Source organism: Rhipicephalus microplus, chromosome 8 (assembly GCF_043290135.1).
Source record: "Rhipicephalus microplus isolate Deutch F79 chromosome 8, USDA_Rmic, whole genome shotgun sequence".
NCBI classification, from domain to species: Eukaryota; Metazoa; Arthropoda; class Arachnida; order Ixodida; family Ixodidae; genus Rhipicephalus; species Rhipicephalus microplus.
In genome coordinates, this window is record NC_134707.1 from 20156445 (window position 1) to 20183883 (window position 27439).

Consider the following 27439-nt stretch of genomic DNA (forward strand, 5'->3'; position numbering starts at 1 on the left):
TCACTTCGTAGCATTTTTCGGTTTGTCTGGCTCCGCTAGTTAGTGTGCATGCGTTGTTGTTCAAATTTTTATACCTTTCGCGTCACGCAGCTGTTTTAGGCTTCACAAGCTCGATTGCAGCCCGGGAAATCGATTAGTCACTCGTTTTTCTTCTTTTAAAAGGGGTTCTGCTGGCGAGCGGCCACAGTATTGCATGCGCTTGTGCTGCTTGAAGTGTGTGCTCTCTGTCTGTTTATGTTTTCATTCATGCCCCTAGCCGTCAAACCACTCCTTCTTTGCCCTTGTGTACGACAGCATAGCGGTTGTGAACTGGTTAACTACCCGGCCTCCTCGCACAATATTGTGCCTTCTTGAGAATTACACCAGTCGTTGATTTACGTATGACTGATCCTTATTATCAGCAACCTGCACAGCTAAGCTTATGCATTGGGGGTGTTCGTCGATTCACAAAAGAAAGATTTATGTCGTAGTATGCACGTTGCAATTGTACGTTAGTAGGCTTTTTCTACACGTTGACAGAGCCAATTTACTGGTGCAAAGACATTCAAAAATTGCAAAAGTTCATCGCAGCACCCATATTTTATTTATCTATTTATTCATTCACAGGATACCTGCGTTGCCTCGAAGGTGTTATCGCAGGGGAGACATATTTAGTGTAACATTCTACATTTTTTTAATGATAAACAATGAAAATAAATGAAACAGGGAAACATCATGGTAAACAATAGGTTGTTAGCGTGTTCAAAGCTAATAGACAAAAAGAAACTAAGACAAATACACATTATTGTACACACGACTCGGAATAAAAATTCTAGTTATCATATACAGAAACATAGCTTTTTTTGGTTACACGTACAGAGAGTACAGTTCACGGGGGGGGGGGGGGAGATTCAATAAATAGTTTGTGTTGCAACTATGCACGTGTGCTTTCTAGGAGTGGCTATGCCTAACCAAAATGAATGTTTCTGACATGTTGAACACTAATGCCTGTTTGAATGTAAAAAAATGACGGTGGAACATTTGAGCCCCGAGTTTTTCTTCATGCTGCTAAAGCATTTCTGCCCACCAATTCTTTTTTATTTCAGGGCCATTTTCTAAATGATCGCAGGTACTGCAGGAGAATAGTGTTACCTGAATTGAAGTTCTTTTATTGCTTGCGTCAGATACCCCTGTTAAGGGTCCGAAATCATAGAGACGTATTCTAGAATGAATTTATTATGCAAAAAGTACAGTGTTTCTTTCACATCTTTTGACGCTGATTTGAAAATTTTGAGGATGAACAACTAAATTATAGTCACTTTTGATATTGTGAGTTGGATATGTATAGTCCATTTGAGTTTCGATGAAAAGTAAACCAAAGTAAACAAGTAATGCCGGATTAGGCCTCTTATGCCTACTTCTTAGGTAACTAGGGTGAGTGACGACTGCCCCGCTGCTTATCCTTGTGCCTAAGTTTATGCCCCTATATACTACGGTTCTGTAGTTGTAGCAGTGCTCGAATTTTTCACAGTGCGCGATGACGCTGGAAGGAATGAAGCTACAGCGGCCGCATTTTGATGGAAAGGAAATGCCTATTTCTCGAGTGATTAGTGTATTGTGCACGTTACGGGACTCCAGGTCGTTAAAATTTCCGGAACACACCACAGCGGCATCTCTCACTATCGTATCGTGTTGTCTTGACGTTAATCCTCAACAACTTCATAAATCTTCCTGGAACGGACGTTTGGAGGAGTCATTTCGACAAGACAGGAACATCTGTCAAAACAGTGGCTCCAGTGACACCCCCCCTCCTGCTCCTCCTTTGAATTTTTTTTTATTTTTTTCAACCACAAAGCTTCTCCTGAACCTTCCTCTTTTGTATATTTCAAAGAAGGCATTATATTCTGGCATATGCTTCAACACGTATTTCAGGCGTAGAGGCATCATTGTGAATGAAGGATTCCTCTCACTTCAGTGATTGACACCGGGCTAGACACTTGTACGTCTCCAATCGGAACAATGCTGATTTTAAAGTGTGAGAGAAAGTTTATGTCAAATGCTTCGCTAGTTAAGGCCACGTCTGAAAAATCCCATGAAGAAGCGGTTGGGGGAACAAACTTTCTAAAAACAGCATCCTCAGGTGTACATTTTTAAATCTTATATTCCGCACGCCACTTGCTCGTATGTCACAATAGACCTCTTTATATGAGTCACTTCACATTTTTTCTTGATTCCTCGTTATAAAATTTCATAAAGAATGCTTGAATTGAATCATAAAGATATTGTCTCCTATATTTACTTCCCCATCCGTGCTGGGACCTACAAGGCTGGCTTCTAAGCACCGGGTTGTCTTTTCTAGGTTAGCCGGTGAGTTATTGCCACGAGCACTTTCTTTTCGAGGTTCGTCCGTGTCCTATGGTGTCCATTTATACGAAAAATGACTCGTTTCAGCAGGACGCCTCGTATTCGCAATGTTCGTAGACTGTCGCGCCACCTAGCGGAATCCAGGAGCGTTCTTTACCAAAGAAATTCGCGTGTTTTGGACCCTCCTTAAAGAGAGTGTCCAGAACACGCGTAACTGAGGCTACCTAGGTCTTACAGACCTCACAAGTGTGGCTAGGATAAGTGTTTAGAAATATTTTCAGGCTGGAGAAAGCAATATCTTTGCCGCAGGCAAAAGCAAAGGTAGAAAAGGAAGCCACGCTAGCCTATTTATTTCGCAATTCAGTTTGATATTCATAAAATTATTGAATAGAAAGCCTATGTAAAAAAGCAAGGGGTACTTCATTTGCATTTAGATTTGCCATTACCTTTCTTGCCGAAGCTGGCGCAATGTGCAGTTACTATAGCGCTTGTGACATAAAAAGCTAAATGGTTATAATAAGTTATTGCTATCTTAACGCATATATTTAACTCATTATTTTACGGCCCGTTATGCTCTGTTTTTTGTGAACCAATTAAGATAATCTAGTCAAATTACATGTGACAGTGCTGTAAAGGAGCATTCTGCAAAAGGTGAATAAAGCAGTTTAAAACTCATGCCGGAACATACCACATCCAACGTATCGTTATACTTTGTACATCATTGGCCAAAATATTTAAATCAAAATGATACTTGGAGACTGTGGCCCAAAATTACGCATAATTTTTCATTAGATGAGTGTTTGCACACTCTTTTTTGCAATCAGTGCGCAGATAGGATAAGAGCAAGTCACGTCTCTAAATTAGGATTGAGACCTGTCGCAACGGGTCATGTTCTTGCAGTTCTGCATTGTCTGCAAACTGTGATTCGCTTATACGGGAGATATTCTGGCTTGCACACAAAGGAATATTTCACCAAAGGTGATAGTCATGCGCATTTTATTCTGCACATATGCCGTGTCTGGGCAGCACTTGCACTTGCATTGAACGTTCCTCCCCAATATCATATTGAGCATGTTCCACTGCAGTAATGTTCAAGATTATCTGTCTTTTGTTTGCAAAATGATATTTTCTAAGCAGTACCTACTGTTCTTTGCGGAGAAATTAAGATATTATAGTTGTGATTTTATCTTCTCTCTACTTCTGTAGGTTCCGATAATCACACAGGCGGGCTTGTGCTCTGCAAATCACGCCAGCGTAAAAAGCTAGGTTCTAGACCTTACAGCTTGCATTGATTGACTGATTGATTTACTTATTAACTCGTTCACTAAATGGTAAGAGAAAGCCACGGAACAGCCAAAGGCTATTCTAGCTGCGTTCTCAGGCGATCGAATGTTTAGTAAAAAAAAGTTAAATTGTATGAAGTAACTCTTTGATTTTTGGACAGAAAATGTAATTACTGCAGGGCAGTGGGAACAGTTAAAGTCTGCTGATATCTGCTGTTCCAAACCTGGTATGTTCTAACGAACAAGGCACGCTGCCACTGATACACCCACGTGTATCACCCACGCGTGGGTATACACCCACGCGTCGGCCGCCTCAGAAAAAGTTAAATCAGCACCCACAGTTCGCCATGCTAACACTCGCTATGCATACTGTGCAGATAACGAGGATCGGGTATCTTGGCCGCCATGATTTTTCTCGCCATAGGCGTAAGCCTTCTCCTGGGATCGTCATCTTCGGTGAGATTTGTGCTGCTTTTATTGTGATCTTTGTACTTCGTTTTCCCGTGGCGATTGAGGTAATATTCGTGCATCTCATATTGTACTGTTTAGGCATTTCCAAAGTGCATTCTAGACGCCCTAAATACGAAGGCAAAACAACGTATAGGGCCTCCAACATCGTAAAAAGGGTGCAATACATTTTGACATAAAAACAAACTTCAAACAAAGATGTGCGCAACCAGTGTGTATGACAGCAAAACAAAAAGTGTATTGCTTATGACGGCACAAACGCGCCAAAGTTTGAACACAGCAGAGGAAAGCACATTTTCAAGTCAGACCTGCGCCTCTACTAGAGAAAACCAAAGTGTAAGTTGAGAGTACGTGGCTTGCAAATTATTAAGCCGCGCCAGTCAAAAATATTGGTGCCCTGCTACTTTTCAAGACAATTCACGATCCTGCGTTGTCATGTGCTACATTGTTCACTCCTGTCACCACGCTGTGACCTTGAAAATTGGCGGCCTGCGTTTAGTCACCGCCACTGCGCATGTGCCGGCAACCTTCATGAAGAAGATCCACTGTTCTTTCTTCCGCACTGTCGGCAAAGCAATGCCTCTACGTTGATCCTGCACCATGTCAGGTCAGGTGTGCTGTGGCACGTCAGGTGTGCAATAACCAATCCACACACTCTTCAGTTTCTTTATTACACATCACTGAGTATAACAGGAGGCGCAGATAGACCGACTTTAAGATACAAGAAAGAGATGTAGCCTATTAGCAAGGATGAATCGTGTTGCGCTGATTGCTGCTCTGCTGGTGGAAACCTTAAAAAGCAATGAAATAATAAAATAAGTATTTAATTTGCCGGAAGAGGATTTGCCGAAACTCTTGGTCGTAAGCTTGGGATGGAAAAGGACAAGAAACAGCGAATCACAAAAAAAAGAAAAAATTGTTTTGCACGTGGGCTTTGTCTTGTGGGTACATTAGTTTTAGAGGACTCCTGGAATGAGCGGTTCTTTAATAGTAACGTACAAACAAAAGGATACTTGCACGCACATAGACGCATTTTTTCTTCTTTTGCTCTTTTTTTTTCTCCCTAGGCCATTCTCCACGGTTTCGTATTCGCCTGCTTCCTGCGCTATGTCAGCGCGGTGACGTAAGCTGGCGGGTGATTCCCACTTCTTAGAGTAGTTTTTAGCGCAAAATAGGGATGAGAAACGGACAATCGCAAACTATCAACTGAATTTATTCGAAAGTCACACACAAAGGAACGCACGTGAAGAAAGTCAATGTCACGATTCACATTAGCTAAAATATAATTATGAATTGTATTAGTGTCAGGAGCTCTAATAGTCTAACTCAGTGGCATGCAGCATGATAGGGGGCCTCACTACGCATGTCTTGCCCGATCTCTCAATAAAATATGCTTCCTCAATTTCTCGTATAACCTTCCCTATTAATAAGCACCTTAGTTTCTGATAACAAGGGTGCGCATCCGCACTCGGCAATGTAAAGAAAGACTACAACAAGGTGTTCCGCTCAATGAAGCCCTCTAATTCAAAAATTTATTGTTCAAACAATGACCTCTCTGCCTAACATAGTATTTTCCACAAGATAAAACTACAAACTGTGTTCACGGAGATAGTAGGACCTCATCAGACATTTGGTTTAAAGGACGTTCGAATACGACAAAACACTGGTGTCGCCCGTTCTATATTAGAATGCTGTGACGAATGTTGAATGCTAGAGTAGTCATGCTACAAATACATTTCGAGAAAGCTTCTTATAGGGACCCCCATGACGTTTTTGTGTGTGTGTTAGGTCATGTCCACATCGGCCAGGTTAGTAGAGATGGCGCTGCAATGGCGTACCGGTTCCGCATAGTGCAGTAAGTTGTGAATAAAGGAGTCAGTAATCAAATACCACTGCAACGATCCCTGAGTCTAGGGTGACGCCTTTCATCATTAATTTACAGCGAAAGCTATAATGAGATCACCACTCTGGTCACTCTCAGTTGTCCGCCGCCGCCTCCGGTGTGCGGAACCACATCGGACGAAATTATGAAAAAAAAACCTAGCATCAAAGACACAGTGGGGCTCGAAACTGGGTGTGCTGGGTGCAAGCCCAGTATTCTATCACTGAGCTACACCACTGCTTGTGACTTGTTGGCAAACCTAGCACCTAAGAGACAGTGGGGCTAAAACCCGGGTCCACTGGGGGCCAGACCCTGCAGTATTCTACCACTGATCTACGCTGGTGCTTGTGACTTGTTGGTGAACTTGCCTTAGGCAGGCTTGATGTCGGAAAAGCAATCGCGTTAATACAATTTATAAAGCGTTTTAAAACAGTGAACGAACAACCAGGCGTCGCACCATGCGAATAGCGTAACGAGTGGGCCATCGAATCCTCTAACCCAATAAAAAAGTTTGTTCTCGTTCTCCGATTCACTGTGGCGCACACCCACTTCAGCCATGATTCCTCATTCAGCCATGATTCCTCAACCATGATTCCTCAGCCATGATTCCTCAGCCATGATTCCTCATTGAATAGGCTCTAAAAGGCCACTCTTCTAGCTTTCGCTGTGCCTGTGCTGCACCTTCTTCGCAGGCCTTGCGTTTTTTTTTTCGAATAATAGGCCACACGGCTGGCATGAGATTTACTGTGATGCATTTCTCTACATTTTTTTTTTTCAGCTACGTGCTCATGGTCTGCAAATAAATGGGCCCGGTAAGTGCTCCTCGAATTCCTTATTTCCGGCGAGATATAGACATTGAGCAGTTGATGGTGTACCTTCGCCAGTGAAAAACAAATTGTATTTTTGTCTGAAAAGCAAGGCTATCACAGAGGTAACAAAGTAGCCGACAGCTACCGACAACTAGCCGAGCTTTCAATTTTCCTACCAAGGCCAGGTTATCTCTTGTATCAGTTCAAGAATGTGTACATACAGGACGTGCGCGTCAGCGAACAGTCTGCCATATGTAACCGTTTATTGTTGTGTATTGGATTTTCCACTCGTTGTTTTTTTTTTGGTCAGCTTCAATAAAGCACTGCTTTTTTTTTACAAAATAGGCATGGTGACAGCAACTTCTTGTTCTTGTTACTGTTGTGATCAGGCACATAAGCTTCTAGAAAGCTTATGTGCCTTCTCGAAGGCATATAAGCCTCTCAACATAGTGGTTGAGAGGCTTATTAACCAGGCACATAAGCCTCTCAACCTAGTGAAGGGTTGGTTAAAGTTATAAGTGGTGGTTATGAAGCAAGATGGCAGCGCAACTCGAACACTCTGTCTTCTTTTCAAAATGCGAAGAATTTTTGTCGCACGATATCGCAGTTCGGCAGCGGCTTGGGAGGTGGTGGTAAACATTTATTGAAAAGAGAAGTTGCCGGAAAGACCAGCCCCAAGTAGATCAGCTTCCCTACAGTACTAGGTGGAGTCTCCAGTCAGAGACCCCATTTGTAGTGATAATTGTCCTGGCACGGTGGGCCACTGCTTGTTCGGCCGGAAGATCCTGGCATCCAAGCAAGGCTGCCTCCCATTTATCTTATTGAATTTGGGGTGGGGGTAAAGGAGGGTTGAGCTGGCATGCCCAAACCATGTGGTAGATTTCAGCAACCACACAGGCTGGAAAAGTAAGAGTGAAAGTGTTCAAGCACTTCCGGGCACAGTAGCAAATCAGAAAATACACAGAGAATAATTCTCTTGTCTGCGTCGCTAAGTCCTTTGTAGGGTCGACGAAAGCGGCGATCGGAGTCCCGGTAATGGGTAATTATCTCTCTATAAGTTAGGAAAGAAATGTTCTTCCCTGGATCACAGGGGTTATCGGTGGGCAAGCCAGTAACCCACGGAATGAGTGCGCGGGTGGCAGAGTACACTGCCTGATTGCCTCTGAGGCCCTGATTGCCAGGAGTCCATATTAGGGAGCGGGGAGAGGGGTGACTTACCCGCGGACAAGATTTTAGAATTTTGACAGCTAGGTGTGAGATCCATCCCAGTTTAAAATTTCGGCAAGCTCCTTCGGAATCTGAAACTATCATTTTAGAGCTGCCATGTGATATAGCTATAGAACCATAGTCAACTCTTGAGCATGGGTCGAATTGAAGCGCACGACAGGACATACCACCGACCTGCCTGTGTTGGTGGACTACGGCGGCAGTATACAAGCCCCCGCTGCCAGCGCCGGCGACGTGTGTGTAAACCACGTTTTGCTAAGAGCCGCATTGGCACCGGAGAGCGAGAGACCATGCTTCTCGACGGGCAACGTGTGACTCACGGGACATATTGGTGGGGGACAGGTCAGAAATAAATCGTGTATTTCCAATTTTCGGGCACTCCTACCCGCTCCTCTATGTAGAATTTATGCCTGATCTGTAGGCGATCTAGGAGTCGTCTAGGAAAATTATAACTGTGCTAAAAAGAAGACACGAGAACGAAGTAAACAGGGCGATCGCAGACTTCGTTTTTGTGTTTCGTTTTTAGTGCCGTTATAGTTTTCCTAAATGGATTACCAACTAGCCCCATCTGCAATCGTCCTGCCCACTTCGTTCTCATGTCTCATTTTAGTGCAGTTATAAGTTTCCTAAATGTCTTACCAACTGGCCCCCCATCATACACTTTAGGAGTCATCTGCCGAACGGAGTCTCCGCCAGGCGATTTGTTAGGTGAGCCTCCCGGAGATCTTGGTAGGTGTTTACCACTCCCAAGGCAAGGAGTTTCGCATTGGAAGTAGTTATCGGAAGATGTAGGGCTCTCTTGCCGATTTCTTGGAGGGTGACTTCCAAAGAATCTTCATCATGCTTCTATAGGTGCAGGTACAAAGTCGCATACGAGATGCCATTAGTGACAAAAGATGTGCGGGACGAAGCGCATCGTTGCTTTTGAGACCTCCCCGCTTGTTGGAGACTCGGCGCACCATGTGGCCTACCTGCTCTTCAACCTTACGCACCTTAAGAAGTGCTGTATCGACCGTGCGGTGTTTGTTAATGTGGAATCCAAGGACACGGATCTAATGCACCTAGTTAATAGGTGCACTGTGCAGAGAAATGTTGATGGACGAGGTCTTGTTTGCCGTTGGCCAAAGGTGCACAAATTTAGATTTCTGTGGGGAACACTACAGGCCGCCGTATGCCGCACATTCGTCTACTATATGGGCAGCAGTTTGCAGGTTGTCCTCTATGCTGCCGAGGTATCCCTCTGTGGCCCGCAGGGTAATGTCATTGGTATTATGCGCATGCTTTGCCTCATTGACAGCAGCCTAGCGGGCTGGGAGCTGCCCCACATTCTAAATTCTGCGGAGGATATCGCAGGCATAAAAAGGCCATGTTACTCTTCAGAGTGTTCTTCCACTTTCCCAAAACTAGAGGTAGAGTGAAAGTTATTTTCACTCTCCATAAAACGAGAGAGTGAATTTTTTTCTCTTCTTTTTCTTCTTGAGAGAGTGAAATGCCCATATATACTTTTTAGGCGTGAGAGAGTACAACGCGGTTATTCTGTTGTTCTTGATTACTTTTAGTTGTGTGGGCACACGACGAGTGATTAACACTGCCTAATAATCACACATACATTCAGTAAAACGTACTGTATTTAACTTTTGAGACGATCGAGATGATTAACAAGAAGAACAGCTTTTTTTAGCGCACGCCAGTAGATTTCAGCGCACTTAGAGGCACTTGAATCTCTTAGTATCCAATTTTAGTCTTGGACCTCTGTAGTGAAATAAGCGAGTACTATCTCATTCAATCGGTCATGATCGAAACTCAACGCGAATAGCTATGACTTTTTTCTTATATGAATAATCATGTTTTTTCTTACGACCATCGCACACGGGCGATGGTGCTGTAAGCCTAAAGTACGGTACGGCTACAGTTAAGTATTGGGGCTTTAGTAGTAGAACGTTAATAAGAATGACCCATAATATATTTAAGAGAGTAAAATAACAACTAAATTGTTTAATGTACACTTCAGATGCGCGACGTTTCGTAGGCAGAAGTGACTAACCACTTAGTCAGGGTAAATGACGTTCATATAGTAGGTTGGGCAAATCTTTCTTTTTCTACGGTAATAAAAAAATGTCTTCGGAGACGTTTGGACATCACGAATAACAAAATAAACGCAGTAAAGACGTTAGCTACAGTCCGGCAGGTTTTCAGAAGCATGGAGACACTCAAATATTCGCGTCTAAACAAAAAAATGCAGACATATTTTGAACAATATACTTATGACATAAAAAATAAATACACGTGCTCGTTTTTATTGTGGTGTAGTGGTTAGTCTGGCGGACTCGAAATTTGCAGTGTGTCTAGAGGTCAAAGGTTCAAGTCCCACACAAATATATTTTAACACATTTCTTTGTTGTTGTGTTTGTATTTAGCCATTTTTACGATCGCACATGAGGAAATCCGTCAAGAACAATTAAAATTCGCAGTTTCAGCCCAAGTTTCACTATTTTTTTTCGTGAGGTGTACTGTTACTCTCTTGGGTGGGGTCATGCTACTCTGCTTCGGGCAGCGTTATGTTACTATGTTGAGGGGGAGGGCTTTGGCGCGTTACGTGGGAATTGCTGAACTCTGCCTCAACAAGATGTGATTTACTCTGGAAAAGAGAGGGAAATATGGGACAAGAAAGTGCTCTCCCAAAGAGAGTGCCCAGCACTCTCTTAGTTTTTACAGTGCACAGCCAAGTAGGAAAGCAGAAGCCACAGCACAGTGCCTTGTGGTGTGCCTCACGTACCCACCGGATTGGGGACGTACTCCTGATCTTCGATGCGAATGTACGCAGATCAGTCAATAAGAAAGCTTTGGATGTAGTTCAAAGTGCGCTCGCCTCATTTGGTGGCACTTAGGTGGGCTAGGATGACTTCGTGCTTAAGGTCAAGTGCTAGAACGATCTTGCCGTTGTGGGGGTGTTCTACAAGACTAAGCACTTCGTGGTGTAGTTGTAGAAGTATGTCCTGTGAATATTTATTAGGCCTGAAGCCATACATGAATTCAGCGAAAATGTGGCGCTCTTCCAAGAAGGGAGAGAGACGATCCCTGACCACAGTTTCCATTAGCTTCCCTACACAAGAATCAAGAGAACGTCTTCTGACATTCTCAGTGTTGATTGGTTTCCCTTGCTTGTGAATATAGATTACTTGAGACGTTCAGCAGTCTAGTTGGAGGGGTGTTTTTCTGAACCAAATTGCATTAGTATATTCGAAAAGCGACCGGTGCACTCCATCTGGTATATTTGTTCAGATTTCGACAATTGATCTTGTGTTGTCCGGGAGCCGTACCTCACCTCATTTTGGCTAGAGCGACGCCAAGGTTGTGTAACTAGAAAGGAGCATCGAGTTTCCAGTTTTTCTGGCCTGTATTGCAATACGTGGAGGTTCGCGTATCCTGGTGGTGGTGGTGGTGGTAGTGGTTAGAATGAAGAGGAAAAAGGCACCTAATTTCTGTCTGCCTTCAGGCGACACGGCGCAGTGCCTTATAGGGGTGGGGGAAAGAGGGATAAAAAGAATAGAAAGAAAATAGACGGAAAAGAAGACAGCCAAGCGAGAGAAAAAAGAAGGAGATAGGAAAGTGGGGATCCGGTTGAAGCAGTCCAAGGGCGGGGCGCCACAATGCGAGAGCTGCACGGCTTCAGGAGACCGCGGAGGGCGAACCAGTCGGCGGGAGCTACGCTGAAGTCGGATATCGTGAGGGCACAACCGTCCAGCTTGAAATCCTGCGAGCGAATCCTGGTGAATCCTGGTGAGTGAAAAGATATTGGTCCCGTAGTGAGAGGGCTAGTTGTGTTGTGGAGCCATGGAAATAGGGAAAAGCTCTGTTCAGTTCTTATCCGTTCCGCCTCGTGTTTTTGCGGGATCAATCAGACTGCGGAAGAGTATTCATCTATTAAAGCAGGACATTTGCCTCCCGGCAGCGTTACAGCAATCCACTCAATATAAGTCGGCGAGCTGGGCAGCGTGCTCGGCCGCCTTTTGGGTGAGATCCAGTGTCCGCATACGAAGTTTGTGGTTGTGTTTCGGTCAACGCCATCTCTTTGTGAGGCCGCGATGGGCCTCCCGAAGATAAGGGAGATTGTTATCTACATACGAATGACAATCAGTGCGTTGTAATGTAGTCGTGTGCTTTTTCAGTGTTTGCAGCACACAGTGAGCCTACTGAGAATAATGTTCTGTAGGATCAGAGAGGCAGGTAAGGACTGCCGCAAGGCGTTCCAGTTGGGTAGCTTGGTAGGTGCGATGGGGCGTTGTAGGGGTCGTGCAAAACGTGCAGTGTTCAAAATGCAGTGGTCACTACTGAAGGTTTTCTTGGTATTAAACCAGACTGCATGTTCTCTTGTCTGCATGTCTACGTGGCAGGTGTCCCGGGTGAAAGAATCACCTACACGAGTTGGTTGCACAGAGTCTGTGTGTAGAGTCCTGCCTAGTGTAGAACTTAGCTCCACAAGATTCCTTCTATGCACCTCTTCCTTGCGATAGTTCCAAAGCCTGCTAGGGGCGGGGAATTCATCCACTATCGAAAGGAGATCATGCTTTGCCAGCTTCAGTGCCCTGCTGAAAATGTCAGCGAATGTGATTTTTTTAGTTTATGCTTGCAATAAACACTGAGGATGTGCACCGGGGGGTCACTTCTGCACAGGGGAAGAACCAATACCATAGTGTGCGAGTACGGTATTCAAATGCCGTGGTCTACCTTTTGCGTAGTTGAGGTTTTGTGTACAAGAAGGCAGTTGAATGGGTCTCGATGAAAAGTCTTATAACCCGAAAGGCGCACGGCGTCGCCGGGCTTCTAAGGGATACCGACGACGCACAGGTGCTCAAACGTTTCAAGATAGAGGCGGAAATGGGCCCATTTGGCCCTATCTTTCAAGCCTCTACAGTTACATTGAATTATAGAGAGAAGCTGAGACTTTTCGGGTGGCGATGGGGAGCATTCATTAAGATGTGTCGCTGTATTGAGAATTAGGGGTGGCTGGGAGGGGCTCTAGTCATACGTCAGCGTCCTGTGTAAGTAGAAGCTCGGAGTCCTCGGAGGTTACAGTGATGTCGATGGTGTGTGGAAACCTAAAGGGACGGTTAACGTCCTTCAGGGGACTAACGCATCGGCTTCGTGAGTTTACGTTGTGTAGCCAAGTTTTAATCTTACTCATCACCTGTTGGTTGACAGTGTTGGATTGAATTTCAATGCTGTTGCTTATAGTGGTGAGTTGTGTCATCAAAGATGTCATGATAATTGCAATAGCCCGAAATCGCTGAAGTGTTAGTGGGCCCCAATACGAACGTGATGGCGCACATGGGCGTCAGTTCTGGAGCAGCGACGGTAATATTGGTGAGGGGTGACACTGGGTAGACTGGAGCACCAGCTGTCTCCAAAGTGGGAATTCAGGCTTGAAGCTGTGCGTTCTGTGTCCGCAGCGCAGCAAGCACTTGTTTGAGCTCGAGTAATTTAACCGAGGAGCCAGGAAAGGAAGAGCAAGAGGAGGTGGGCTTCACACCATTTTCTACCTGATGTTCTTTTCGTGGTCGGCCACCTGTGGGCGCCAGCATCAGTCAGAGGGGGAAAGTCTAACTTGAATCATGGGGCCACCCTGGTCAGGTATCTTTGATGACGTTTGCTGTAACGTGATACTTTAGGTGGAGGTGGTGCCTCCGTTAGCAGGGCTCTTGGTGACTTGGTTGGTCAACAAGAACCCTGTCTTGGGTGTTGACCACTGCTTCGACAAGCTGTGGCTGCCATGAAGCCTGCCCGGCTGCTGCAGGAAGTGAAACCTCGCCTTGCAGGCCTGAGATTCGGTGAGGTCTCCCTCGCCACACACCAGGCACGATTACATCAATTCGTATTGTGCCATCCCCTTCTCAGAGGCACCCATAACTTTACCACAATGACCACAGCGTCGTTCGGGTGGGGACGCAGCTCCACCCAGTGGCCCACCATCCTGCAGCGGTAGCGAGCAAGACTGCTACATTTGTATTTACGTACTGGTTTCACAACACTGTCGTAGCGCAAGAAACGTGGCGCACACCTGTCCTTGAAAGTTGTAAAGGCCAAGCTTTCTGATGAAATCGATGCTTCCATAATGCCAGTGGATATTTGCTTCGAAGGAGGCAGAGGTCTCCTGCTCGTGCACCGTAATGACGGCACACAACGCTTCCCCGCTGACCTTGGCGGGGTCGATCATCGGTAGGGGACCCTGTGATGTCTCGAGCGGGAATTATAGTGAGAAAAGATTTGCAGAGTTGATGTGTCTGGTGGAGACAACGATGATATTTTGCGCATATATAGATTACACACTGAAAGAATCGCTATAGGTTATGTTCACATATGAGGTTAACTTGACTAGTTCACTTGGTTAAAGGTAGCTTTGAGATCTGAGGCTTCAGCACGATGGTGAAGTTTTCCGCAGCAATGCAGGGCATAGCGGTAGGCCTACACGATACACGGGATTTCTTCTCGGGTGTATTGCTCGTGGACGTTTCCTTATTGGTAACCGAGCCCTTGGGAACTTTGGATTGTTGGCGACACTTGTTGAGGGCCCCCATGAGGAACAGTCCCTCATCAACAATATCTGATGGTAGAACGGAGCTTTCGCGCATTGACGTATAAGCTTTTTCTACGCGAACATCGTGGAATTATATCTACGCAAAATGGTGGCCGCCATACGTGGTTGCGACCGCGGAGAACTCCTGACGCAGTCAGCGTTCGGTTCAAGGCTCAATTCGAAGGAGGTCAGGTCAACAAGCGGGCATAAAATGCCCACCTGGATAAAAGAGGTGTCTTCTGGTGCAAAAGGGTGTTGGAAAGATGTTATGTTCTATCTTGAGGAAGTGTAAAGCAGGGTTCTAGCAGTCCTCATGCCAAGAATGTGAGCCGATGTGACACGCCTCCACTCCCGTCGTGCGCCCGTAGCGTTCTTCGGTGCGTCGGTGGTAGCGGTGTCCACACTCTTACTGTGCATGATTGCGTGTCGCGTTTCGTGCTGGTCTAGGAAGTCACCCACAAAAATGTCGCTTCCCTCCTTCTCCCTCGCCTCGCAAGGCCGACGCAGGCAACATCTGCTTGAAAATAAAATCGCAGCATATCCACGGAATGATTATGATGAGTGGGGCGAAGTGTTCATCAGTCCGTCCATGTGTCCGTCCACCCGTGCTTCTGTTCATTCGTTCGTTCTTCCTTCCATACGTCCGATAGTGCGTCTGTCCATGCGACCGTCCGTCTGTTCGTGGGTCCGTGCATGCATCCACTTGGGCGTCCTTGCCTTTGGCCATCCGTCCTATCCATCCGTCCGTGCTATCGTTCGTTCATTCGTCCGTCCGAGTGTCCATCTGTCTGTCTGTCTGTCTGTCTGTCTGTCTGTCTGTCTGTCTGTCTGTCTGTCTGTCTGTCTGTCTTTCTGTCTGTCTGTTTTTCCGCCTGTCCGTCATGTGCCTGAAAATCCGTCTTTCTGCACGTCTGTCTATCCTTCCTTCTGTCCGTCCATATAATGAACACTCCTAGTACCGTGATTTCGCATCTTTTCATCATATATTAATCATGTACAAATATCGCCATCCAGCGGACATTCCAAGGACTAAACTAAAAGTCACTACTTACTACTACTACTACTACTACTACCACTACTACTACTACTACTACTACTACTACTATTACTACTACTACTACTACTACTACTACATCGAGACTGTTCGAGCTGCACAACTATTCACTGGCCACCCCTATATGTGGGCACTAGATCGCGCGTTAGGAATACAGTGAAGAACGTCTTTGGTTTCGCTTGACGTTGAAGGCAACTCTTCTTCTTCATTCAATAAATAGAAACAATACAGACGAAATAACAAGCATTCTCAGACCATATCCGTTTACCCAAACATTCACTCGATACATCCACTGCTATGAGACGCAGTTACTCGAGCTCCCCCTGTGGAAAAATGCGGGCGGCATTTTTTTTAAATATGAGTGGCAAGGCTCGCAATTCATTGCACTCATATAGCTGTGGCTTTGTACATATTCACATACCGTAGCCAATTTATGTGTGTATATATCGTCATCGTACTGTGAAAATTTTACATCATCATTATCATCATACCTTCAGGATGAGCCACATTTTTTTCCTCCTGACCATGGCAGCCGCATTTTTGACAGAGGTGAAAATGCTTTAGACCTGTGTGCTTAACTATTAAGGAAGGAAAATAGGAGGAAAAGAACGGCAGGGAGGTTTACCAGCCTATAGGCAGCCGGTTTGCTACCCTGCGCATGGAAGGGGGAGAGATGAAAGATAGAAAGTAGAGAGGGAAGAGAGATCAACAAAGCACATTCGGCAGCACAAGTGCGTATGCTCAGTCATAGTCCAGTCTTGTCTTTCGTGGCGTGTGACATTGCTGTTACAGCCGCTTGTTCAAGTCCGTGTCGCGTAGGAATTTCAGCAGTGCTTTTGTTGCTTTCTGTTGCACTGTCTTCTCTCGGACACTTACCAGAATAGGGTCCACAGACATTTGGCTGTTGTTGGTGCACGCAAAACGGACGCCAGTGACTGTCTCTGGATGTCATATGCGTAACTATGGCTGCATGTTAAAGAACCCCAGGGGGTCGAAAATTCCGAAGCCCTACACTGCTGTGTGTCTCATAAATATATTTGGCTTTGGGTCGTTAAACTCTATTCGTGTCGCGTAGGAATTTCAACAGTGCTTTTGTCGCCTTCTGTTGCAATGTCTTCTCTCGGGCACTTGACAGAATAGTGTCCACCCACATTTGGCTGTTGTTGATGCGCACAAAACGGATGCCAGTGACTGTCTCTGGATGTCATATGTGTAACTATGGGTGTACGTTAAAGAACCCCAGGTGGTCGAAAATTCCGAAGCCCTACACTGCTGTGTCTCTCGTAAACAAATGGTTGTTTTGGGTCGTTAAACCCTATCAATTATTAATATTCTTTCTTTTCCAGAGTGCGGAATAACCACCCATGAGATGATTGTCAATGGAAGTTATGCTAAACCTGGCCAATTCCCATGGATGGTATGACATATTTTGAACAAATGTTGTAGCTCTCGCACAAAGCATTAACTCTAGCGTTCTGATTGTGTTCTACACTTCCATGGGTGAAGTCCACCAATGTGGATCAGTGGCTATGGTATCAGGCTGCTTACCTGAAGCTCACTGCTACGATCTCGGCCACGACAGTCGCACATAAAGGGAGCTTATATGCTCAGCCCCTTGTATTGTTCGGTGTGAGTGCACGCTACAAAACATCAGATCATCGAAACTTCCTGAGTGCTCCACTGCGGCATCTCTTAACATTTACACCATCTCTTAGCATTTTGCGCGCATGTAATTGCGACGGCCGCAAACGGTATCGCAACCGAGACTTCCTTGCCTGCAGCCCAAAACCCGAAACACTGAAATTGAACACTGTAAAACCACGGCCAACTTGGTTCCAACTGTAAAGTACATAACATCATCTCGGTAGCATTTCACCGCAATAGGAAATTCGAAGAAAGGTTCAATCTTTCTAATTCAAGGAAAACCTCTTTTACAAGGCAGTCAGGAGGGGTGCATGAAATTATAGAAAGCCACCCTCTGCTAACCGCGTCTATTCTCTGCCTTCTCGCGAGGAGAAGGGAAGTCGTGGTTCCACGATAGAAAAGACTATTACATCTGCAATGCACAAAGCAGCACGGCCCAGCGCTATCGGGAGAGTAAGTGAAGAGAGGGATGAAATAACACGTTCGACAAATTAAAGCACAAGACAGCGTGATGCTCCAGGAATATGACAAAGTGCAGTTCTCATCGGGGGCCGATGGTCCAATCACTTGAACACGCCTGCAGTTCCGACCATATACTTTCATATTATTGTGCCCTAGTGAAATCTAATGCTAGCGTAGGGGAAAACAATATTGAAAAGCGCTTCAGCCCGCATGCAAATGATGGCTATTATGCGTATTAGTCTAAGTTTCAATCTTTCAGGTCAATAAGGCCTGGAGTCTTCTCGTCACCAGGTGAACATTAGATAATTTAGTAAGCGCCCCGCCGCGGTGGTCTAGTGGCTAAAATACTCGCCTGCTGACCTGCAGGTCGCAAGATAAAATCCCGACTACGACGACTGCAGTTTAGATGGATGCGGAAACGATGTAGTCCCGTGTGCTGAGATTCGGGTGCACGTTAAATAACATCAGGTAATCAAAATTTCTGCAGCCATTTAATGCCTAGTCTCTCATAATAATACGGTGGGTTTGGGAAGTTAAGCCCCACAAATCAATCATCAAATTCAGCAAGTGTTAAGCGGTTGCACTTCATCCTCCTTACCCTTTTAGGCACATAGTATTCACAAGCCACTTTTAATAACATGAAAGTGTGTTATTCAGGGATCCACCAATGTTTCAGTGATGCATTTTTGTCACTGATATGACCTTATTGAAATGAATGCTAAGGAATCAGAAAGGAAAAAATCCGCGATCCCGTGTACCTTGGGAATCGACGTTCTGCGGAGCATTCCAAAGAAAGGTGAGCGTGTTGTAATTTTTTTGTGTGAGATACGTTATGAAATAAGGCCAAATATGTGTACAAATATTTTCCTCACAAATATATGTTGACCAGTTGTAGATGTTCATGTACCTAGTTTTTTGCCACTGCGAAACGATGCCAACCGGGACATGAGTATTAGCAACACCAGAAGCGACAAACTGATTTAAATATTTAGGGCTCACGACGAAGGTAGCTCTGCACACTGCTACATAAATCAACATCACAGCATGACACCTAACTACAATCGACGATAACCCAACGTCAAGGCAGTATCATACTTATGTAATTCTAAATACAAAACAGTGTTAAATACTAAATACAAGACAGTCACACATACCCGCCCACGGGTATGTGGCACTGTCTGGCGAGAAGTGTTTGACGACGTAGGCTACGGCATTGTGACATCATTCATGTCTTAACCAGCGCGTCATATTAATTAAACCATCATGCCCTCCCGTACAAATTTAGGTTCGCGCGAAGTCAAGGGGGTGACCACGAGCACCCAAATGTAAGCCGCTAAATGGGTAGATAGAGAGATGGATAGATCGATACGTGAATAGACTCTAATAGTGCTTGCTGTACGCAAATAAATGCTTCACGTATAAACATTTCACGTATATATACAAGTGCCCGCGCACTACCACCTCAAGTCCGAGGCAAATCCACCACACACCACAAACTCTTCTTGTACGTCTCATACATGCTCTGGCATGGTGAACTGGCTAACTTCTCTGTCCTTCCTCCTTCCTCTTCCTCCTCGGGCATAGTGCTCCCTGTTTGAGAGTGAAGGTAGGGTAGTGTGCTACCGCCCTCTGTGAGTGGTGCAGGAAAGTAATGTGGCATGGAACTTATTAGCGCTGAAAGAATACGATTTGATGACGACGCACTTAAAACATGGACTCTCGGATTTGTGATCTTGCCGCCCATAGTTAATATATATCGATACTGGCGAAAAACACTTATGTTCTTTGCCTTTCACTTCGGACAAGCGTGTGCTGTCGCGGCTCCATGTGAAAAAAGCACAGCTTCCACATTCATCAACCGCGTTCCTCCACCATGTATGGCTTGAGTGCTATAGCACTGACTAATAAAACTCCAGCAATAAGCACTGTAGGAAGGCAACTGTGTCCAGGGTTTAATGTCATGCCTCTGCGGCGACTGCATTTCCGATGGAGGTGGAAATGTTGTAGGCCCGTGTGCTCAGATTTGGGTGCACGGTAAAGAACCCCAGGTGGTCGAAATTTCCGGAGCCTTCCACTATGGCGTTTCTCACAATCATATGGTGGTTTTGGGACGGTAAACCCCACATATCAATGAATCAATGAATGTCATGCCTGGGTGGAGTGAGACAGAGGTGGGTGTTCATGACTCCAGCAACGAACCTGCCTTTTGTGTTGCTGAATCGCAGTGTGGTAGTGAGGTATTGAACGCATGAGCACAATATCTTCCATAATATATTACTCCTATACTAAAGAGCGCACACCGCACCGTTTCTCTCCCTAATTGGCGACGCTTTGAAGTGCTTATCTAGTACTAGACTAACGCTTGTTTATGCTATCTTCTACGGCATTCAGGATGCTCTGTGTTCCCGTAAGTGTTAGCAACTTCAGCAACCACAATGGCTAGATAATGGTTATGGGCGTTAGTCATCGCGATGAACATGTGCCACTAGGCGTCAGCTTGGGTGCATCGACGTCGAACCGTGCTATAGCTGCGAAAGAGCAATATACACTGTAGTCGCACTAGCTCTCACGTATCCCTACAAAAATATTTGATTGATATGTGGGGTTTAACGTCCCAAAAGCACCATATGATTATGAGAGACACCGTAGAGGAGAGCTCCGTAAATTTCGACCACCAGGGATTCTTTAATGTGCCTCAAAATTCGAGCACATGGGCATAGTGTGTTTTCGCCTCCATGAAAAATGCACCGCCGCAGCCGGGATTCAATCCTACGACCTTCGGATCAGCAGCCGAGTACCATAGAGACTGGACCACCGTGGCGGGGCATTGCTACAAAATAATCACTACTTACAAAACACAACAACAAAAAATACAGCCATTATATTGTCATAAACAAAAGCAATGCCCCCAAAACACAGGCAAGATACAAATGCGCTAGAACCTGCAAGCACGAATTCTGGGTAAATCCACGAGATAGGCATGGTGCGCATGGTGCTTGAACAATTAAAGCTACACAGTGGTTGCTTAAATTGTACAAATATAGTGCAATGTAGAAAACGTTATAGTTTCGACGGATCACATGACACTGCCGCAATGAGCCTTTCCTGATACCTATCTCTCACTCTCTACCTAAATTTACAGTCTAAATGGTCAAATTGCGCATACGGCAATGAATGATTATCAGATGCCACCAACGGTGGTGAAGTTGCAAACTTTGATTCTCACGTTGCGCTATTACCTGGTTTGACCATCTAGGTCATGTATCGTCGAGAGACAGAGAAATTGCGAATGAATCACCGTAAAAATTTTTATACATTCCAGCTCACGTAAAACTGTCTGCAAAATAAGTCGGGACATGTGAACGACGACCGCTATCTGATAAAGTTTCATCCCCGCGCCATCTGACGTGGTGAGCACGTATGCGCGTCCTTTCATTTTGACAACGATTTCGTTTTACTCGCTCGCAGCGGACTAGGAGATTACAAGTAGCATTTCGCACTAGGCGTCGCTTGCTTCGATCCGTGACTAGAGTGACTCAGTGCACGCTCCGCTGCTTCTCAGATGCTCACCACTAGGCCGCTGAAAATGTACGCAACACCTTTGCCAACAAGAAAATATGTGTCGCAGATAGTCTGTGTGGTGGGAATGTGCCACATAAATTGGGTAAATTTCACTACACACAGCTTCCCCTAAATGAGGAACGGCTGAATAAATGGCGTGCATGTCACACCACCATCAAGTGATACTCTTCAGAAGAGGTGGTGGCGATACTACCACATCAAAGCCTAACAAAGAGTGTTTAATAAATAGCAGTAATACAACACATCTGACAGACTTCTGAAATTGGAGGACGCTTCAGCTCCACCTTCAAGAGTAGGCGTTCAATGATATAGCTTTGAAACACCCAGTGTTACACACGCAGTTCTTCGTTTTCTCACGGCATGATTGAGGCATGCACCGAGAAGCAAAGGAGGCTGTTCGGAAGCCTATGCGCACGAAGTCCGTTCACGCTATCGCGATCTACTCTTGAAGGCGTAGTTCGAGCGTCCTCCTATTTTCCAAGTGGATGCGAACGAGTGCATCGAGGCACTCTAATCTTGACGCGCTCACAGATAGGAACTTTACTCACGACAGGATCACAGCGAAGGTTAAATGTACGCGGCTCACTTCACAGACCACGCAGAGCAGCGTTTAACGCACTAGTGCTGACAGCTCCTATCCCAGAAACTCCGGTGTCGGTGTCAACACAAGCATCGTCGGTAGAGCGCAAAAAAACCGGCGTTGTCCGCGAGCGAGAACACAGGGTAGATGTAAATAAATAAATGACTACCAACTAATATCACTCCTCGTTGGGATCAAATCAACGCGTTTTATGTGGCAAAAAAGGAGTTCGGTGTTACTCGAACAAGCGTTCTTTTCTTCAAGGCATGAGTAAAGGAGAAACAAAATGATGTTTGCGGCACCAGTTGGCCACTGAGAGAAGCGATGCTATTTTTTTTTCATTCAGGCCGTAGCGAGCCACACACCCTTCACCACTACCATGCCCTTGTTGAATGGAGCGCGTCATAGATCGAAAAAAGCAACGCATGGTGCACAACGCTACATGTAATCATGTAATCACTTGGTCCGCTGCAAGAAAGCAAAAATGTATGAATGTGATATTCATAGGACGCCTATGCACAGTCATCTCGTCAGATGGTGCGGCGATGCAGTTTTATCAGATCGCGGTCGTCCCTTGCACGTCCTGACTTATTTTGCAGAAGGGTGTACATATTTTACACCATGCAAACGTGGCAATAACCATGAAATCAAGTCAACCCGTTTTTTTTTTTGGTATTTTATAGCACCTAGATCTACTGAAGGACCTCTCAAACATTTAAGTGTTTGGGCTGTTTACGATGAGTGCTCACTGTCTTTATTTATACTAAAAAAAGCCTTCAAACCACGCCTTTCTTTTCTCGTTGTACATTACAATAAAGTTTATTGACAGATGGTCAGTTTTTCTACTTCTCCCTACTCTCCTTTTCCCTTATTAGCTCTTTTCAAGCCTTGTGACACGCTTTCACAAAGACAAACCACATGAAAACGAAATATATCACCCTTCTTTGTTATATGTGTTGCATCGTCTCCTCGGTACCGCAGGCGTCGCAAAGAGCCTTCTCGTGCGTGCCTATTGGAAATGGATAGGCCTTCGTGAAATGCTCTCATAGTCATAAGTACCAGAGCAGAGGGGCCTCTCTTTAGCGGAGTTCACTTGGTATTTGATATCGCCGCAACGCATTTAGGAGGTGTTGCCGATAGTTTTGGCAGCCTGAAGCATTTTATGTTGAGTGAATATGTCTTGCGATTCTTTGAAGCATGGCCGCAGCATCAGACCTTGAACGATACTCGCCACGTTGTACGGAGACGATCACTTTCACGCACTCTCATTCATCTTACGACAGAACGATCACACTAGAAGTTATTATGCAATGTCATCTTGAAAAATCAACGAGAATTCAAGCAAACGAGGCATGCTAAAACTCTCAAGGACGACAAATGTGCATAAATGTCAGTGGTCTGTGACTCCAGACACTGCCTGAAACAGGCACTCATCTGCGTTGTGACGTCATGTGTGTGCATGTGTGCTCCCCCAATCTTCCTTTGATTACTCTTCTTTCAATCCCCCCGATCCTTTGCCTCCGCGTATGGTTAGGATACCAGTTGCGCCAAAGCAGTCAGCATCCCTGTCTTTCCTTTCACTCGTTTTGCCTTATACCATCATTGTTCTTTTATTTATTCAAACTCTAGTTTCCATTCACAACTGACACTCTCGGCTGGATTTCGCAGCCGGCATCGGTGGAGGCGTCATTATCATGCTCCGTATATGTATATGTATCTATAGATATGAAAACGCAAGAAAGAAAAAAATCAGATAAAATATCTCCGGCATGCGGAATCGAATGTGCGATTTCCACATTGTGAACGCGAGGTGTTACCACTGAGCCACTGTGGGGTACTTCCTTGGACGTTGAAACGGCAAGCTATTTATATCTACCACTTACCGCTGTTGGGAAGCGTCTCAGGGGGGAACTATCGTGTTTCCAACATCATCAGCAAGATTGCCCAGTGAGCACACGGCGGCTCTCATCTCTCAAGCGTACTTTGGCCCGCGTAGAGAATAAGGAGGTGTACACTCAATCGCGTGCTTTTATCTAGCAGTGGGGAGGTTCGTACGTCCCGTACGTGTTTTGTAGCAGCTAGCGGGCGCACAAAGGTGACTGCAATCATTGAACATCCCCCGTTTGCGAAAAGGGCGTGGTTTTCAGACAGAGTGAAGTAACACCCGAGACGCTTATTCGCATCCATTTGTACCTGTGAGTACGTTTGATGCATCAGTTGTGCGTGAGAGAAGCGGGCACGTTTCGCTCTGTTTGCCGTTCTGCGCATGACCTTCAATTTGTTGCTATTGCAGTCATTGGTTTGCCTTTGTGGTAAAACTGTGACTTTTTACTATAAAGACTACTGCAATCAACTGCTGCAAGCGACTGTTTGTTATAGGTGCGTCAAGTCGGTGTACATCGCTGAACAATTCGTTCCATGTGCAGGGCTCGTTCCACACAAAAATTTCATGCTAATTGAGGCCGAGGTTTTCTGGTGTTCCTAGCCAGCAACTGTTAATTTGTCAAAGTCCGGAACCAAATGCAATCTCTTTTCACAAGACGTCACTGCTTCATTTTCACATTTGCCCTCATAGCAAAACATATTTTTGTCCGGACTCAGCCAGCCAAGATGGGGGCGTGCACTGCGAAGAAACTTTGCCTCCCTTCCTTCCACCTTCCCTCATGTACAACCCTGCGCACGTCCATTTGCATTTATATATAGACATGCAAAGTGAGAACAACTGAGTGAGGTGAGGCCCCACCTAACCCCCCCCCCCCCCCCTTACGAGTGACCCGTCATCTCACACACAAATATAATGGTGGTTCGTCGTGCTCTTTTTCGCTTTTCAGGTGTTCCTCGTAGTGCACAACAGGAAGGGCCAGAGCTTCCAATGTGGAGGAACCATCCTAACCCAGCGCCACATTCTCACCGCGGCGCATTGCATCTATCCGTGAGTAAGCTTAATCTCAACTGCATTGGAAGCAAAGCAACGACCATGTGGCTACAAAGGGCATACGGCGATATGTCTGGGCAAGAAGAAGCTATTGTGAACCCCTTATGCTACCGCTGATTCCATATTCAAAACATTTTACAACACCGTGATTGCGACCAGCTTGCAAATGAAAACCAACAAAAGAGAGCTATACGTTAATGACGTAACCAGATGCTTAATCAGGTTATCATATACGTACCTGAATTTCTTAGCGAACTTCGGCGACCTTGATTGTATCCATATATATATATATATATTGTCACGCGCTTAGAGCTGGAACGAACGTACAAAGGGACGCGACTGTCCAAAATCTCAGAGACAAAGAAGGACGTCTCCGCTGGCACGGGTTGCTCGTCTTCGTCTTCCTCGTTCACCGGCACAGAACTGACCCACTGTTCACTGGCACAGAACACCAGGTGGCATTACTCCTCTTCCCAAGAGAGCATCGGCCCGATGCTCAAACAAAAGTGTGCACAGCAGTGGGTCGAAGTAGGTAACATAAAAAAACATTAAACAAATTAATGCACGAGAGAAAATGCGTCCTGGGCCCGGCAATCGGAAATAAACGGCATTTACTGTTCACATGAAGAGTTCACTGGCACAAGAAGAAAATTCGCATCACCGCGTAAAGTATGGTTTTAGGCGGACTACGTGTACAGTCTCTGGGCGTGATAACCTGCGCTGGGATGATGGCGAGCCTCCGTCTGGAACCACTTCGTAGTTCACGTCGCTCACACGTCTGAGTACTTTGTAAGGTCCAAAGTACTTCCTCAAGAGTTTCTCACTGAGACCTCGCCGCCTAATGGGTGTCCAAACCCAAACTTGGTCACCAGGTTCATAATTAACTTCTCGATGGTGGGTGTTGTACCGCCGTGCATCTGCGCACTGTTGAGTTCAGATGTGCACACGGGCCAGTTGACTTGCTTTCTCAGCGCGCTGAATGTACTCATTGATGTCGGGGGCTAATTGGTCGAGCTTGTCGATGTCCTCATATGGAATCATGGCGTCCAGCATAGTTCTAACATCTCGACCATAAACGAGCCGGAATGGTGTGAAGCGTGTAGTTTCCTGCGTTGCAGTGTTATACGCAAATGTTACATACGGCAGGATGTCGTCCCACGTTTTGTGCTGCACATCCACGTACATAGAGATCATGTCAGCTAGCGTTTTGTTTAGCCTTTCTGTTAAACCATAACTCTGAGGGTGATACGCAGTGGTCTTTCGATGGGTTGTGTAACTCAACCTGAAGATATCAAGATATCATCCAAGAGTTTCGCTGTGAATGATGTCCCTCGATCAGTGATGACATGTGACGGGGCGCCATGTGGTAGCACAATTTGATGCATAAAAAAACTGGCAACTTCAGATGCGGTCCCTCGTGGCAACACCTTCGTCTCAGCGTAACGCGTCAAACAATCGGTTGTGACAATAATCCATTTGTTGCCAGAAGAAGACAAAGGAAACGGGCGTAGGAGGTCCATCCCCACTTGTTCAAACGGTGTACGTGGTGGATCGATCGGTTGTAGATGGCCTGCAGGCTTTAAATGTGGTGTCTTGCGACGCTGGCATTCACGGCATCCCTTCACGTAGCATTTGACACAGGCAGACATTTTAGGCCAGCAGTACAGTTGTCGCACCCGATCCATAGTTTTCGAGTAGCCCAGATGGCCAGATGTGGGCTCGTCTTGGCAAGCTAATAAGATGTCATCGCGGAGGGCTTCAGGCACGACGAAAAGACGAGATCTGTCACCAGCACCGGCGTTCCTTTTGTATAAGACGCCATTTCGTAGGCAAAATGATGGCAACGTTCGCAACATCGGAGGAGGAATGGGCGCAGTGCCACCTTCTAAATGATATATAGTGGTGGATCTCTAATGGATCTGTAATGGTGGAGGTGCTGGGTACCCAGCACCTCCACCAGTTGTCACGTGCTAAGAGCTCGAACGAAAGTACAAAGGGTCGCGACTGTCCAAAATCTCAGAGACAAAGAAGGACGTCTCCACTGGCACGGGTTGCTCGTCTTCGTCTTCCTCGTTCACCGGCACAGAACTGATCCACTGTTTACTGGCACAGAACACCAGGTGGCAATATATATATATATATATATAAGGGAAACAAGTGTTTACTTAAGGGCTCGTTTTTCTGTGTTCTACACAATATTAATCATATCTAACAGACAATAATGCCAAGAAAAGTATAGGAGAAGATATTAAACCAAATTGTAATGTAAACATGAAGAAAGAAAAGTGGGTGAAAAGATAACTTGCCGTGCGCAGGATTCGAGCCTGCGACTTTCAAATGGCGCGTTCGATGCTCTACCACTGAGCTACCACAACAGCTATCCGCCCAGCCACTTTGTTGGTTTTATACGCGAATTCAACGTGGGAGTGTCAGTCAGTGCAACCAGCCGCCATGGCGGCGAGTGTGGCACACTCTTTTGAGCCTGTTTGGCGTCACGTAGCACGTGAACTAATTACGAGTGGGCAGCTGACCAATAGTCCCTCGTATGAAGGCACTAAGTCTGCCAGTACGAGACCCTCGTTGATGAAGTAAGGAA

At 45.6% G+C, this 27439-nt stretch overlaps 1 protein-coding gene across 5 annotated transcripts in view; it reads left to right on the forward strand.

Annotated features, from left to right (window-relative positions):
• Positions 1 to 27439, forward strand: part of LOC142768851 (venom protease-like) — a 50205-nt gene that overhangs the window by 3896 nt on the left and 18870 nt on the right. The window contains exons 2-5 of one of the 5 annotated variants that reach the window (XM_075871239.1): positions 4004 to 4082; positions 6755 to 6788; positions 16987 to 17057; positions 24740 to 24840. In XM_075871239.1, the coding sequence (XP_075727354.1) occupies positions 4032 to 4082; positions 6755 to 6788; positions 16987 to 17057; positions 24740 to 24840 (257 nt within the window). In that variant the 5' untranslated portion in view covers positions 4004 to 4031. Of the gene's footprint in view, positions 1 to 4003; positions 4083 to 6754; positions 6789 to 16986; positions 17058 to 24739; positions 24841 to 27439 lie in introns of those variants that run through there. The other 4 variants (XM_075871238.1, XM_075871241.1, XM_075871240.1 and 1 more) reach the window with 4 other exon arrangements.